General features: G+C 62.7%; 9 protein-coding genes across 9 annotated transcripts; 5 read left to right on the forward strand and 4 right to left on the reverse strand.

The window, feature by feature from the left end:
- Nucleotides 1–172: 172 nt before the first annotated feature.
- On the forward strand, nt 173–1,566 carry MJAP1_000913 (uncharacterized protein; the record flags this gene model as incomplete). Its single annotated transcript, XM_060264879.1, has 4 exons — nt 173–292; nt 315–355; nt 385–1,471; nt 1,513–1,566. 4 exons carry the CDS (start codon nt 173–175, stop codon nt 1,564–1,566), a joined length of 1,302 nt encoding a protein of 433 aa, XP_060120862.1.
- A 2-nt stretch (nt 1,567–1,568) lies between these two features.
- Nucleotides 1,569–2,250, reverse strand: MJAP1_000914 (uncharacterized protein; the record flags this gene model as incomplete). The annotated part of the gene is made up of 2 exons (XM_060264880.1): nt 1,569–1,827; nt 1,850–2,250. The coding sequence occupies 2 exons, from the start codon at nt 2,248–2,250 to the stop codon at nt 1,569–1,571; spliced, it is 660 nt and encodes a 219-aa protein (XP_060120863.1).
- Nucleotides 2,251–3,442: 1,192 nt separating this feature from the next.
- CLB2 (G2/mitotic-specific cyclin) lies at nt 3,443–4,951 on the forward strand (the record flags this gene model as incomplete). The annotated part of the gene is made up of 1 exon (XM_060264881.1): nt 3,443–4,951. The coding sequence occupies one exon, from the start codon at nt 3,443–3,445 to the stop codon at nt 4,949–4,951; it is 1,509 nt and encodes a 502-aa protein (XP_060120864.1).
- A 74-nt stretch (nt 4,952–5,025) lies between these two features.
- On the reverse strand, nt 5,026–6,143 carry RRI1 (COP9 signalosome catalytic subunit rri1; the record flags this gene model as incomplete). Its single annotated transcript, XM_060264882.1, has 3 exons — nt 5,026–5,110; nt 5,133–5,614; nt 5,637–6,143. 3 exons carry the CDS (start codon nt 6,141–6,143, stop codon nt 5,026–5,028), a joined length of 1,074 nt encoding a protein of 357 aa, XP_060120865.1.
- A 42-nt stretch (nt 6,144–6,185) lies between these two features.
- Nucleotides 6,186–7,995, forward strand: MSC7 (Meiotic Sister-Chromatid recombination aldehyde dehydrogenase; the record flags this gene model as incomplete). The annotated part of the gene is made up of 2 exons (XM_060264883.1): nt 6,186–7,887; nt 7,910–7,995. 2 exons carry the CDS (start codon nt 6,186–6,188, stop codon nt 7,993–7,995), a joined length of 1,788 nt encoding a protein of 595 aa, XP_060120866.1.
- A 1-nt stretch (nt 7,996) lies between these two features.
- LCB2 (serine C-palmitoyltransferase) lies at nt 7,997–9,877 on the reverse strand (the record flags this gene model as incomplete). The annotated part of the gene is made up of 1 exon (XM_060264884.1): nt 7,997–9,877. The coding sequence occupies one exon, from the start codon at nt 9,875–9,877 to the stop codon at nt 7,997–7,999; it is 1,881 nt and encodes a 626-aa protein (XP_060120867.1).
- A 178-nt stretch (nt 9,878–10,055) lies between these two features.
- Nucleotides 10,056–10,960, reverse strand: RPL24 (60S ribosomal protein L24; the record flags this gene model as incomplete). Its single annotated transcript, XM_060264885.1, has 3 exons — nt 10,056–10,436; nt 10,801–10,837; nt 10,917–10,960. The coding sequence occupies 3 exons, from the start codon at nt 10,958–10,960 to the stop codon at nt 10,056–10,058; spliced, it is 462 nt and encodes a 153-aa protein (XP_060120868.1).
- A 413-nt stretch (nt 10,961–11,373) lies between these two features.
- Nucleotides 11,374–12,492, forward strand: GLE2 (RNA export factor gle2; the record flags this gene model as incomplete). The annotated part of the gene is made up of 3 exons (XM_060264886.1): nt 11,374–12,223; nt 12,246–12,362; nt 12,386–12,492. 3 exons carry the CDS (start codon nt 11,374–11,376, stop codon nt 12,490–12,492), a joined length of 1,074 nt encoding a protein of 357 aa, XP_060120869.1.
- A 39-nt stretch (nt 12,493–12,531) lies between these two features.
- GUF1 (Translation factor guf1 mitochondrial) lies at nt 12,532–14,588 on the forward strand (the record flags this gene model as incomplete). The annotated part of the gene is made up of 3 exons (XM_060264887.1): nt 12,532–12,933; nt 12,956–14,119; nt 14,142–14,588. The coding sequence occupies 3 exons, from the start codon at nt 12,532–12,534 to the stop codon at nt 14,586–14,588; spliced, it is 2,013 nt and encodes a 670-aa protein (XP_060120870.1).

Below are 14,588 nucleotides of genomic sequence, written 5' to 3' on the forward strand. Positions count from 1 at the left end.
TTTAAATGGGGCCAATGGCTATTTCACGTACGCTGCGCAACTGGCAACCTCTTTCCATAAAAGGCCAGCGCATATATCCCATGTCTTGGCGCGCGGTGTTACCGGGGGGGCCTCGTAGGCCTTCCTGTGGAAACATCGTCGCTTCGCGCTTTGCGGTCACGGACCAGTCGCCATGGATCTCAACGCGCGGCTCGAGCTGAATACGCGCGTGCTGCGGCGCTTTGATCCGCACTTTGCGCAGATCATTGGCATTGCATCCTTTGCCGTATTGTATAGTTATGACAAGGAATGGGTACGTCGCTTTCCTAACGCAGACGAAAACGGGCACCGAAGGTCCACTCTTCCTCTACCAGCGGTAGGCAGCGCGTCGCAACTTACCTGCAGCACGGAAGCGCCGTACTACTCCCTCCAGATTCTGAACCGTAATGACCCGGAAAATTTCTCGGTGGGCGTGACGCCCGACGATGACATTGAACTCAGCAATGAATTCATCATTTACCGGCCGCGGCACTCGGACCAGGAAGGTGCCGAGGTTGACGAGGAGGATATCTACGGCATCTGGATCTTTGAGCCATCGCAGCTGTCGCAGCTCGGTGAGATGATCCAAAAGCTCCAGCAGTCGCCGTATCCGCCGCCGCCGGCCGTACAGGAGGTCAAGACAGAGGCCAAGTCAATCGATATGGACGCGCTCTTTGGCGCGAGCGCCAAGGACGCAGCACCTGCAGATGGCGCCGCGACGGAGCATGTGCACTCCGAATCCGACCGGAACGGCGCATCGATCCTCAATGCACTCTTCCACGACGCGGCTCCTGCCGAGGGATGGAGCGAGCTCCAAAAAGACGATGCACACGTGCCGAGTAACGCGACGTACGAGAGCGACGAAAATGCATACAATACGCCTGCCGAGTCGCCGCATGTGGTGGCGAACGCTGCGACCGACGACGTCGAAGCGCTGGACAAACAGGACGACGTGCAGGACACAGAGGTCGGCAAGAAGGCCGAGGCACAAGAAAAAGGCGAGCCGGCTCCAGGGCCGGAGCAGGCACCAGCGCCAGGCGCAAAGTCGATTAGTCTCGACGCGCTTTTCGCTGGCGCCAGCCTTGGAGGAGCCAGTGAGGCTCCGAAGCCCACGGAGCCTGAAAAGGAGGCGGCGGGAGCGCCTGTCGAGCGCGCCGAGCCCGATCCTGTTGCTACTGTTGAGCCCGAGGCGGAGCCTGCTGCGGAGGCTGAGCCGGAGGCCGAGACTGCGCCAGAGCCGACAGAGCCCGAGCCCAAGGCTGCCGAGCCTGTGCAGCCCGCCGAGCCTGTGCAGCCGAAAGCGCCTCTCGAAGCGGCGCAGCCGACGTCGAAAGAGCACACGACCAATCTCCTTTCGTTCCTCTCCTCAGGCAAGGCGCCGGAGCGGGTCGCGGCACAGACCAAGCACTTGTCGCGTATGGAGTTTGTGCAAACGATGGTGACGCTTCTTTACGTACGTATACATGCCTGTGTGGGTGCTAACTGGTATAACAGACTGATACGGAATACGTCGACCAGCTGTATGCGAAATACGTGGCGGAGCAATAGTATTAGACGTTCCATCGTGACGTATCCTCGGTGTTGGAAGTAGGACTTAGATGCAAGTGCTGCTCGACACGCATTAGACGCTCGCCCAGCACCATGAGCAGGGTCCGGATTTTGTCCATCTCGGAAGCGTTGTCCGACGCGCTTTCCCGTGGCGCCTCTGGCTTTGCTTCCGGCTCCTTGCCGTGCTCGTCCGGTGTGTGCTGGATCTCTTTGGGTATGCTCGAAGGATGGCCCGTGGCAGAAGTCGAGCCCAGTTGGTAGCTAGGTCAGATTGGCGACGTACACAATGATCGCGTCCACATGGAATGAAAATGCGCTGCGCAGCTCGTCGAGCGCGCGTGGCGTCTCGTGGTACTGGCGCCCCAGGTGCTGCGTGCAGTGCGTGCATTGCAGGACCGAGTACGTGCTCCCCAGTCCCTGGCCCGGCTCGCTCGAGGTGATCACCGGCCCCACGACGGCCACTTTCTCGGCCGCCTCGCGTAGCACGATCATCGAGAGCTGGCGCTGCGCCGTGATCCAGGAAAACGAGTCGCCGACCACGGTCAAGCACCGTGCGCACTGGAACACGAGTGCCGGCGGCGCCTTATCCGCCGTCGGCACGGGTGCCGCACTCTCGGCACGTTTTGGCGTGTCTTGTACCGACTCTTGCAGCTCCACAAACGATGTCGGGGTGGTAGGGCGCATCGCCTCAAACACAAAAGCGTGGCCATCCTCGGGTGGGGCTGCCGATTTGGGCGGCCTACCCCGCTTACGCGGCGGCCCCCCCTGGGACGGCCGCGCGCGTGGAGATTCCCTGCTGATCCCATCCGCGGTCGGATACGAGGACAGCGGCGGGCGGCCGCGCCTCGCAGGCGCGCCTGCACGCGACGCCGATGCCTCGCTCATGCTACGCAGGGGCAGCCTCCACTGAAATCCACGTGATCAAAAAGGTGGGACGCGTCGGGACGCGTCGAGCAGGTGGGAGTGCTCGGGCGCAGCACGAGGGCGAGGTAACGCCTCCTCCGAAAACGGGACCGGCCCTTGGAAACTACACGGAACTATTACGAATCGGTATGGTCCAGAGCACGGGCGAGATTGAGTTGACCATTTTTCCGGCCCCGCGTGCGCGGGCCAAAATAGCACCGTAGCCCAAACACCCGTGGATAAGAACCGTATCTCGCTGATCTTCATTGTTTCTACCAGAAGGCCGAGTACGCGGACATGGCGGATCGACCCTGGCTCCCCTGTGACGTGCCCTAATGCATGACACCATGCGGTGAATATTAGGCACGCGCGCACGCCAGGGGTGTGTAATGTGAGGAGCTTGGCAGCGCCAGCGGGCGATTTCCTGCGCTGGGCGGCGGCCTGCATTGTGCATTTACCACTGAGCGCGCTGTGCTCGGGAAATTTCGCCCGACGCATCCCCATCAGTCCGTCCTTTAGAAGTTCGGCAGTGTCGGCCGAGAATGCAGCTGCCTTGGTTGGCCGGCGGGGCCGTGGCTGCGTAAGACATGTGGACTGTGGCCAGTCGCAGTGAGGGCTGGCTGCAGCGGATTCGCGTAGTATCTAAGTGTTGTTCTGCGTGCCATCCGACGTGCTGAACCGCGGCAGGCCGATCAGCTATCCGCGTGAAGGCGCGCATAGGACCAGTTTTGCCTTGAGAGGTGTTTTCCTTGTTACGGCATCGTCCCACTCGTGTCCCTCGTCCCTCTAAGCTCGTCGGCGAGCTCTTGAGAGCACTTTGCTAAAGTTTGGGCTGTGTCGAGAGGGCCATGTCCTCCAACTTGGTACGTTTTTCCCAAAGTAAACATGCTAACAACAGCCTGTACGCCGCGGCGCGACTCGCACGCGTAGTGCCACTACGAAAACAGACGAGAATGCGCATGCCTATCGTCCGATGCGCACAGCCGGCAGCGCAGGCGCTGCCAAGGACGTGCTCGGTAAGAGCAAGGTGCCGTCTACCAGCGCAGCCGAGCCGGGCACCACCACCAGCACCTCGGGTGTGTATAACCCCCGGAAGCGTGCCGCGCTAGGCGATCTGACGAACGCGAGCCGTACGCGCACGGCCGGCGTCCTAGGAAAGCACGGCGAGAAAGGCGCCGAGGAGAAGGATGCCAAGCTCGCGTCGCGCACCCGTGCCGGCACCAGCGGCCTGCCGACGCGCCCCGCCGGCACGCAGCTCCCTGCGCGCCCCACAACGACGGCGACGCGCCGTGCGCTCCGCACAAAGAACGATGCGCCGGAGGCGATGGTGATCGATGACGCCCCGCGCGACTCGAGCGACAAAGAGAATGTGAATACCCATGCGCCGGCAGAGCGTGCCGAGGTGCGCGAAACGAAGCGCGCCAAGGTCGTCGAGGCCCCGCCCCGTGCCAAGGACGAGGGCTGGGAGGACCTCGACAAGGATGACATTGACGACCCGCTGATGGTCGCCGAGTACGTGGAAGAGATTTTTGCGTACATGCGCAAGATCGAGATGAAGTGTATGCCGAACGGCGACTATATGAGCATGCAGCGCGACCTGGACTGGGAGCGGCGCGGCCAGCTGGTTGACTGGCTCATCGAGACGCACGCCAAGTTCCGCCTGCTCCCCGAGACGCTCTTCCTGGCGCTGAATGTGGTCGACCGCTTCCTCAGCCTGCGCACCATCTCCCTCGGAAAGCTCCAGCTGGTGGGCGTCACGGCGCTGTTTATCGCGGCCAAGTACGAAGAAGTGCTCTGCCCCTCGATCCAAAACTTTTTGTACCTGGCCGATGGCGCGTACACCGACGAGGAGATTCTGCGCGCGGAGCGCTACATGCTCAAGGTGCTCAACTTTGACCTGAGCTACGCGTCGCCGATGAACTTTTTGCGCCGCATCTCCAAGGCGGACAACTATGATATCCAGACCCGCACGGTGGCCAAGTACTTTATGGAGGTCTCGCTCGTCGACCACCGCCTCCTCGACCATCCCCCGTCGCTGGTGGCGGCCGCTTCCGTGTGGCTTGCGCGCGAGGTGCTGGAGCGCGGCGAATGGACCCCGACGCTGGTCCACTACTCGACCTACGCCGAGAGCGAGCTGCTGGGCACGGCCGAGATCATGCTCGACTACTGCCTCCGCCCCCCTGCGCACCCCCACTTCCACAAGAAGTACAGCAGCAAGAAGTTTATGCGCGCGAGTGCGTACGTGCTGGAGTGGGCGCGGAACACGTTCCCGAACGCGGTCATCACCGAAGAGGACCTTGCCGTGGGCCAGTGGACCGACGACCGCGGCGAGTCGCACGCGCTCGAAATGCTCCGCGTGGATCTCTACGCGCGCCACGGCCACCCCCGCCCGGCGGTGCTGCCGCTGGGCTCGGCGCTAGACAGCTCGTCGCTCGACTCGGAGAGCGCGGTACTGGCGCCACTCTCGGTCTATGCGTCATGATCAGCAGCTGCTCGCAGCGCTACGACTCTCTCATACCTGTTGCCCCGTACATTTATACCTGTTTTGGTAATCATCTAAGAGACCGAGGTAGGCGCGAATAGAGCCGTCTTGAGCGACTCGCGCAGCGCTTCGTGGCGCGCCTGCGATGCTTGCTGGTTGCTGGGTCAGCATGACAACGTACGCTTCGTCGGCGATGCGCGCAAGCGGCTGCTCCGCCGCACGCCGCTCGAGCTCGTTTGCGAGGTCCTGCGCGGGTTCCGCGTCGTGCGAGCGCGAGGCGGCGCGCGCGGCCTGCGTAAACGAGGCGCCTCCGGGCACGAGGCCGCCGCCGCCAAGCTGCGCCGTCGCCTCGCGCAGCTGGTTCACCAGGTCGTTGGTGTGGTGGATGCTCAGCGTGCGCTGCAACAGCGACGGCGAAGTACATAGCGTATGCGCCCAGTACTCGTTCCACAACAGGTGGAAGAGGGGGCGCATGGCCGACGTCGTAAAGAGCTCGACCGCCAGGCTATAGTACCGATCGGCATGCGCGCCGTACTCCTCCGTCTTGTGCGACGGAAGTACGGCCTGCTGCGTCGACCGCCCTTCCGCATGGTAGTCCGCCGGGAAGGTGCGAAAGGCACCGATGTCCACCTGGCCGGCCGTCATGGTGTGGTGCGGATCGATCTGGGTGAGTATGCGCACGTACCACCACGGCCACGAACGGGTCCTGGCGCTGGTTCGTCTGCTGTGTCTCGACGTCGATGCCAGAGAGCCAGCAGCGGTAGCCGGGGTGCGAGTGGTACCATCCCACAGCCTGCTGGGGGCGGCGCACGTCGCTGCACTGGTCGAGGTACTGGATCATGTATTCGTACGCCTCGTTTTGGGCATTCACACGCGTCTCGGTGCCGTGCACCGGCAGCGCGAATGCATCCAGAATATAGAAGGTGCGCGTATCGGGGCACACCGTCCCTTGCATCAGGCCCATCACCTCGAGCGCGCCGCCGAGGCGCGCATGGAGGACCATCTTCATCAGCGCCACGACCGAGATGCGGACTTTTTGGAAGTAGTGCACATCGTCGCGCCACGGGGCATCGCGCAGCAGTTTCTGGTACGCCTCGGCATCGTATGCATAGATCGCACGCGTCTCGGCATCCAGCGTCACCACCTCGTTCTGCACCTCAAAGGTTGCCCGCGCTGTCTCGCGAGGGTCCATCGTCGGCACGTGGAAAAGCGCCCAATTTCGATCCTCCACACGATGCACTACGAAGGAGCGTGGGGCGTCCTGGCCACGGCGCTCGCCGTGGCGCTCGCAGCCTATGTGTTCTGCCGCGCAAAGCGGCTTCCGGCCAAGGAGATCGAACGTGTTTACCCCGAGGCGGCGCAGCCGGGCTGGAAGGGCACGCTGCGTGCGGATCCGGCGCCGCCGCCCGTCGCCCACGGCCAGGTGTTTTGCTACGACCCGGCCACCGGCTACGTCCTCGATCAGTTTCCTTCGGATACCCCAGAAACGATCTATGCCAAGGTCACGCAGGCCGCGGCGGCGCAGCGCACATGGCGCGCGTCGTCGTGGGAGGAGCGCCGCCAGCTCCTGCGCACGATCCATGCATGGGTCCTGCGCGACATGGAGATGATCGCGCGCATCGCCTGCCGCGACACCGGCAAGACGGCGATCGATGCGGCCTTTGGCGAGCTGCTCACGACGTGTGCCAAGCTCCAATGGACGATCGCCAACGGCGAGCGTGTGCTGCGTCCGGAGCAGCGCAGCGGCAATCTTCTGCTGGCGCACAAGCGGTGCACGGTGGTGCACGAGCCGCTCGGCGTGGTCGCCGCATGCGTCTCGTGGAACTACCCGGTGCACAACATGCTGGGCCCGGTGATCTCGGCGCTGTTTGCTGGCAACGCGATCGTGATCAAGTGCTCGGAGCACGTCGCGTGGACCTCGCGGCACATCCTCGCCGCGGTGCGCCGCTGCCTTGCGGCGTGCGGCTTCCCCGAGGACCTCGTGCAGGTCGTCGTATGTGCGCCCGAGCACGCCGAGTCGCTCACGCGCGACGCGCGCCTCGCGCACATTACGTTTATCGGCAGCGACCTGGTCGGCCGCAAAGTCGCGCTCGCTGCTGCGCCGCAGCTCACCGCGACGACGCTTGAGCTCGGCGGGAAGGACCCCGCGGTGATCCTCCCCGGAACGAACCTCGCGTTCTTTGCGTCAATGTTCCTCCGTGCATGTTTCCAGGCGATGGGCCAAAACTGCATCGGGATCGAGCGCTTCATCGTGCCGCGGTCGATGGCCGACGAGCTCGTAGGCGTCGTGAGCGACCGCATCGCCGCGCTGCGCTGCGGCAGCACGCTCGACGAGACGCGCTTCGGCCTCGCGTCCGAGCGCGAGGACGCGGTGGACTGCGGCGCAATGATCAGCGATGCGCGCTTCGGGCAGCTCGAGGCGCTGATTCAGGACGCAGTCGCGCACGGCGCGACGCTCGTGCACGGCGGCCGCCGCCTTGCGCACCCCCGCTGGCCGCTTGGCCACTACTTTGCGCCGACGCTCCTGACGAACGTCACGCCGGACATGAAGATTGCCAACGAGGAGCTCTTTGCGCCGGTCTTTTTGATCATGGTCTACGACACGGTCGACGAAGCGGTGCGCATCGCGAACGGCACGCCGTTCGGCCTCGGCTCGTCCGTCTTTGGCCCTGAGCGCGGGCTGTGCCTCGACGTTGCATCGCAGCTCGAGTGCGGCATGGTCAACATCAACGACTTTGGCATTTCCTACCTGAACCAGGGCCTGCCGTTTGGCGGCTGCAAAGACTCGGGCTACGGCCGCTTTGCGGGCCCCGAAGGGCTGCTCGGCCTCACGCGCCCCAAAGCGCGCACGGAGGACGTGGCCTTTGGCCTGGTCCAGACGTCGATCCCGCCGGTGGTCGACTACCCCATCCGGAATACGGCCAAGAGCTGGCAATGTACGTCTCACTGCTCACCCAGTCTTGCGCGGCCTCGTGCGCCTGGCGTTTGGCTCGCTCACGGAGCGCGCCCAGGGCCTCGTCGGAGTAGTAGGTGCCAGTCTATAGTCTATGCAGGCTCTGGCAAAGGTTCTTTTCCGTTCCACTGCACCAGCTCGACGGCGTGTGACTTGATTTTGTCCAGCGACCAGCGGCCGCCCGGTCCACCGTTGGCGTATTTGAGGCAGAGGACGTCGCCGATCTCGTCGCAGGCCTGCAGGACATCGTCAATGTCTTCCTTGGTGTGCGCAGAGCTAACACAGAAGCGTACACGCGACGAAATGAGCGGAGTGGCGGGGTAGGCCACGACCACGACCACGATCGGGGGCCGGCGCGGCGGCGTCGTCTCGTCCGACGACTTTTCCACCTCGATGTTGGCGTAGGTGAGCGAGGCACTGTTCCACTCCTTGTCCTTCGTCTCCCAGCGCCTGGAGGGCGGCAGAGCCCAGTCGCGGTGCAGCATCATGTCCGAAAAAGCGGTCATCTTGCCCGGCTGGAAAATGAGCAGCGGCACCACGGGCGAGTCGCGGCTGCCCCAAATGATGAAGCCGAGCTTGCGCAGGCCGTGGTTGAGGTAGCGTGCGTTGAATGCGAGACGCTCGAGGCGGTGCTGGCCCTCGACACCCGTCATAAAGTCCTCCGAGAAGCGCATCCACGGCGGGATCAGCGCGCGGCCCTCCTTGCTGAGGCCGACGCGCATCAGCGTCGCGAGCGTCGATATGATCTGGACCATGACGGGCGGCGCCATGGTCTCTGCGTAGACGTTCGAGTGGTTCGACATGCGGATGCGGTCAATCAGGCCCTTCTTGCCCGCAATGTAGCCGCCGACAGCGCCAAAGGACTTGGTAAAGGTGCCCATGTGGATGTCGATCAGGTCGGGGTCCACGCCAAAGTACTGGCACACGCCGCCGCCCTGGGGGCCAAGCGCGCCGATCGAGTGCGCCTCGTCGACGTACAAGTAAAACTTGTAGCGCTTCTTCAGCTCCAAGACAGCGGGCAGGTCGACAATGGTGCCCTCCATCGAGTAGAGGCCTTCGATCAGGAGCACAATCTTTTTCCAGGGGCGGTGCGTGCGCGGCTGGCCCTGACTGATACTCTCCCGCAGCAACTCCTCGAGGTTATTCATGTCGGCGTGCTTAAAGGTGCGGATGCTTGCACCGCTCATACGCACACCCGCACGCAACGAGGTATGGTTGAGCTCGTCCGAGATGATCAGCGTGCCGGGGCCCGAAATCGCCGGGATGGTGGTCGAGTTCGTGGCGTAACCCATGCTGACGACCAGTGCGTCCTCCTGGTTCAGGAAGCAGGCGACCATCTTCTCGGTCTGCTGCTGGAGGTCGAGGTATCCGGCGCCGAGACGCGTGCCACCGCTCGTGATGCCGTACATGTCGAGGCCAAGCTGCACATTGTCCGCGCACTGGCCGCGCGACTGTGCAAAGCCGAGGTAGTTGTACGCGCTGACATTCAACGCACGCGTCTTGCCGCCGGTCATTTGGAAGGTGCGGCAGTAGTCCTTGCTCTCGCGGTCGAGCGTAAGCACCGTGCGACCACACACGCCCGTCACAGGGCGCTCGAAGCAATTGTCGATACGTGTCTTGAGGCGGCGCGTGTAGAAGCTGTCGAAATCCGAATTGAGTGGGGCGAATCCGTCGCGTTCGACGAGGTTAACAAACGCGTTCTTATAGAAGCGCTTTCCCAAATAATCACGGATATGGCCCAGAAGGATGATAATGATGTACGACATGTACGTCGACAGCACCGTGATGTAGCTCGGGCTGTCCTCTTCTGAGACTTCGAGGTCGCCCTCGTCGTACTCGGACCGCCAGCGGTACGCATCATTCGAACAGTGTCCAAATTCTGAATGCTGCAGCTCTGCATCGATGCTCGACGGCCCCTTGGCATCAGGCGTGCTGGCCGGCGCCGTGCCGACGGCCCCTTTTCCTTCAGCCATACCACGGCAGTCACCCGGAAAAGAGGTGGGGCGCGGACGGGCGCGGACTGGCGCACTAATTCTATTCGGCCGAAAATCCCAAAGTACGGAGTGAATTCACGTCGCGATTTCGGCACGACTAGACTCATCAAGGGGCATACTACAAGAGGGACTGCACCCTGTGCTACAAAGTAGCTTTTTAAGCCTTCATACCACCCCGCGCGGCACCGCCCTTGGCCTGCTGGCGGGAGATCTGGGGACCGGTCGAGGCGACCGAGGCACGGTTGGCCTTGCGCTCGGCCTTGCGAGTCTTCTTGTCCTCCTTGCTCTTGGCGAGGTCCTCCTTGCGGGTGGCGGCACGCACCTCGGGCTTCTGGTTGCGGCGGGCGTTGATGGCGTCGATCGACGCACCGACAACACCACGCTGGTGCTTCACGGTGCGGCGAGTGCGGCGCTTCGAAGCGTCCTCCGAGACACCCTTCTTGTGCATGCGGCGGTACAGCACAGTCCAGGCGATCTTACGGGGGTTCTTGCGCTGGTGGAAGAGCGACTCCGACTTGTGAGTGCCGAAGCGGAACACCTGCGGGGTTAGCACGGCTCAGAAAAGGGCAGGGCAGCGTGAGCGTCGATGCGATAGGTAGAGTAGGTCGTAAGGTGTCAAAGAGACAGAGATAGCGTGACAAGGACAGAGGATATCGAGGTCAAGCCATGGTCATGGCCCTTCCTTCGTCTTGGGCCGGGGCGCAGACACCTTGATGGTATGCACCACGGCTACGACGTCCTAAACAAGGCAAACCCGCAGCATCATAGCCCCAAAGCAGCCTGTCATGACCGTCGCCCGCTTCCTCATCATTGCCCAGCACAAAAGCCGTCCTGCATCTTGACCCTCTTGGCCTAGTCCACGGACGCCACTGCACGCTGTCCTGCGCATCGTTAGCACTTACCTTGCTGTCACCACGGACGTAGAGACGGCCACGACCCCTGTTACAGTTAGCCCTGCTCTTGTGACACGCGCGCCGTCGCCGAATCTCGCGACTCGCGACGTCGCAAAAGTACGTACGGGTAGATCTTCTTGTTGCTGAACGAGTCAATCTCGACCTTCATCTGTATATACAAATGTGTATCACACACGCGCGGTCAGTACCAAGCTCGTCTGTCGGCGCAGCGGTGCGCTCGCCGTCGTCTACCCACCTTGATCCAAAGGCTTGAGGACGGAGGTGCGGAGGCGCCGAGGGGCAATCCTTCGTCTTGGCCCTGCGCAAAACTGTATTATTCACGTGACTATATGACAGCCGTCCAAGTGGAGGCGCGTGGCATGCTGACTCAGCATAGTCGACCCAACGCGCGGCGCTCGTCGGGGCCCGAGCACGGACGAAGCGGTGTGCTTGCGCGAGCCGTGATCCTTGCCCAAGCTGTCTTTCTTCCAGACGCCAAGTACCGGTGGATGGGGCGCGCGTACGGGCGCCCCCGCCACCACGACAGGGACCGGAGCTGCGCGCGTTTCGGGTGAACAGGACATGGAGGTCACGCCTGGACCGAGCGACTCGGTCTCGGCGATGGCCTTCTCTCCGACCGCGGATATGCTGGCCGTCGCCAGCTGGGATACCTATGTTCGGATCTATCGCATTGACAAGACCAATGCGCAGCCCGTGCAGCCTTACCAGCAGTACCAACACGAAGGGCCGGTGCTCGACGTGTGTTTCAACGCAGAGGGCAACAAGGTCATCTCGGGCGGTGCGGACAAGGTCGCGCGCTGCTTTGACTTGAATACGAACCAGGCGGCTGTCGTTGCACAGCACAATGAGCCGATCCGGTGTGTGCGTTGGCTGCGTGCGTTTGGCGGCGCGCTGGTCACGGGTTCGTGGGACAAGACGGTAAAGATTTGGAAGATCGAGCCGCAGCCCACGCTCATCACCTCGCTCGATGTGCCGGAGCGTGTATATGCTATGGACACGATCGGCCTCATTATCATCGTCGCCACCGCAGAGCGCAAGATCGTCGCATTCCAGTGCAACGAGGCGACGGGCACCGCGCAACAGGTGGCAGCCTTGGATAGCCCACTCAAGTACCAGACGCGCTGTATCGCAGCGCTGCCAGAGGGTGACGGCTTTGCGCTCGGCGGCACCGAGGGCCGTGTCGCCGTGCACTACTTCCACGACCCGCCGGACCCCAAGGACGGCCGCATGAAGAAGTTTGCTTTCCGGTGCCACCGCCGCGCGAATGCCGACCACCCAGACGTGCCGCGCACCGAGACGCTGCTCTACCCCGTCAATGCGATCGTCTTCAACTCGCAAGGCACGTTTGCGACGGGCGGCGGCGACGGCTCGATCAGTTTCTGGTGCAAGGCGAGCCGCACGCGCTTGAAGAGTACGTACTTTTACTGACCCAGTGTTTGAGACAAAAGGCTCTGCCATGGCCCCCAAGGAGGTGTTCAAGACGAACCCCAACCGCCTGCCGATCACGGCGATTGCGTTTAATGCGGATGCGTCGATCTTTGCCTATGCACGTACGTATCCTATTCTCACACAGTCGGTTACGATTGGCACAAGGGGTACCAGAGCGCGAGCAACGAGGCGCACGTCTTCATACACCCGGTCAACCCCGAGGACATCAAGAAGCGTCCGCAAAAGACATAGTGTAGATCGGGCAATCGGGCTCACGTCTCTGCTTCTTGCATGGCGGGCGTGCGTGGGGTGCAGCGCATCGCGCTCCTGGGCGCCCACCTGGCGCGGCCAGCGGCATGCAGTGCGCCACGGCGCCTCTTTCACGCGTGCTGCGTGGTGAGCGTGCCGAAAAAGGAGATTGCGTTTGATACATTCGAGACGCGCACCTTTTCCATCATTGCGCACATTGACCATGGCAAGTCGACGCTTGCCGACCGCCTGCTCGAGCAGACACATACCATTCCGAGCGACGGATCGAACAAGCAAGTGCTCGACAAGCTCAAGGTCGAGCGCGAGCGCGGCATCACGGTCAAGTCCCAGGCAGTGAGCATGGTGTACAAAGACCCCGCACGCGAAGCGGAGCGTCTGCCGCCGATCCTGCTCAACCTGATCGACACGCCGGGACACGTCGACGTACGTCTATGCGCTAACCCAGTTTGCCTATGAGGTGCGCCGCAGTCTATCCGTGTGCCAATCCGCGCTGCTCGTCGTGGACGCGACGCAGGGCATCCAGGCACAGACCATCTCGGTGTACAAGATTGCGAAGCAGTGTGGTGTCACCATCATTCCCGTGCTGAACAAGGTCGATCTGCCTGCATCCGATCCCGAGCGGTGCGTCGGGCAGCTCTCCGACATGCTCGGGATGGACATGAGCGACCCGGCGAATGCGCCGCTGCTGGTCAGTGCCAAGACCGGCAAGGGCGTGCCTGCCGTGCTGCACGCGCTGGTCGAGCGTACGCCGCCGCTGCCTGGCGTAGATGGCGTGTCGCTCGAGCAGCGTGGCCTCAAAGGATTCCGCGCGCTGGTGTTTGACAGTTGGTACGACAAGTACCGCGGCGTGATTGCGCTGGTGAGCATCACTGACGGCGCGGTCAAAAAGGGCGACACGGTCGCTTCGCACCACACCGGCAAGCGCTACGAGGTGCTGGACCTCGGCGTGAACAACCCCGAGCCGATTTCGACGTTGATCCTGCGCAAGGGCCAAGTCGGCTGGATGATTACCAACATGAAAGACACGGCAGAGGCGAATATCGGCGATACCTTTTACCGTGCCGGCGAGCAGGTGCCTGCGCTCCCCGGCTTCCGGCCCGCCCTGCCGACGGTCTTTGCAGGCATCTTTCCAACGGACAAGTCGGACTTTTTGAAGCTCGAGGACGCGATCCAGCGCCTGGCGATCAACGACCGCTCGATCACGATGCAGCGCGAGTCGATGACGGCGCTCGGCCAGGGCTACCGCCTCGGCTTCCTGGGCACCCTGCACCTCGATGTATTCCGCCAGCGCCTCGAGGACGAGTACGGCCACGAGATTCTGGTGACGACGCCGACGGTGCCCTTCCGCATTACCTACCGTGACGGCACGCAGACGCTCTGCTCGAACCCCGTCGAATTCCCCGACGAGTCGATCCGCAAGACGCACGTCGAGCTGATGGAGGAGCCGTACGTCGTCGGCTCGCTCGTGTGCCCCGAAGAGTATACCGGAGCGATGATGGAGCTCTGTGCAGAGCACCGTGGCGAGCAGATCGACATTGAGTTTTCGAGCGGCGGCGCGTCGCAAGTGCATATGGAGTACCAGCTGCCGCTCGCCGAGGTTGTGACCGACGTACGTTGTTTTTCTGACCCAGTTCTTTGACAAGCTCAAATCGCGCAGCTCTGGATTCGCGTCGTTCGACTACGAGGACGGCGACTACCACAAGTCGGACCTGGTCAAGCTGCGGTTCCTTGTGGCGAGTTCGCCGGTGGATGCGCTGGAGCTCGTGCTGCACCGCTCCAAGGCGTCCTACTTTGGCCGCCTGTGGGTGCAGCGCCTCAAGAGCGCCATTCCTCGGCAGCAGTTCGAGATCAAGATCCAGGCCGTGGTCGGCAGCAAGGTGCTTGCGAGCGAGACGGTGCGTGCGTACCGTAAAGACGTCACGGCTGGTCTCTATGGCGGTCACTATGAGCGCAAGCTAAAGCACCTCAACAAGCAAAAGGAAGGCAAGAAGCGGCTCAAGGCCATGTCGCTCGGCCGCGTCCAGGTGCCCCAGCAAGCGTTTATGGAAATCTTGGATACGCGTCAAAAACGTGAATAG

Source organism: Malassezia japonica, chromosome 1 (assembly GCF_029542785.1).
Source record: "Malassezia japonica chromosome 1, complete sequence".
Classification (NCBI taxonomy): domain Eukaryota; kingdom Fungi; phylum Basidiomycota; class Malasseziomycetes; order Malasseziales; family Malasseziaceae; genus Malassezia; species Malassezia japonica.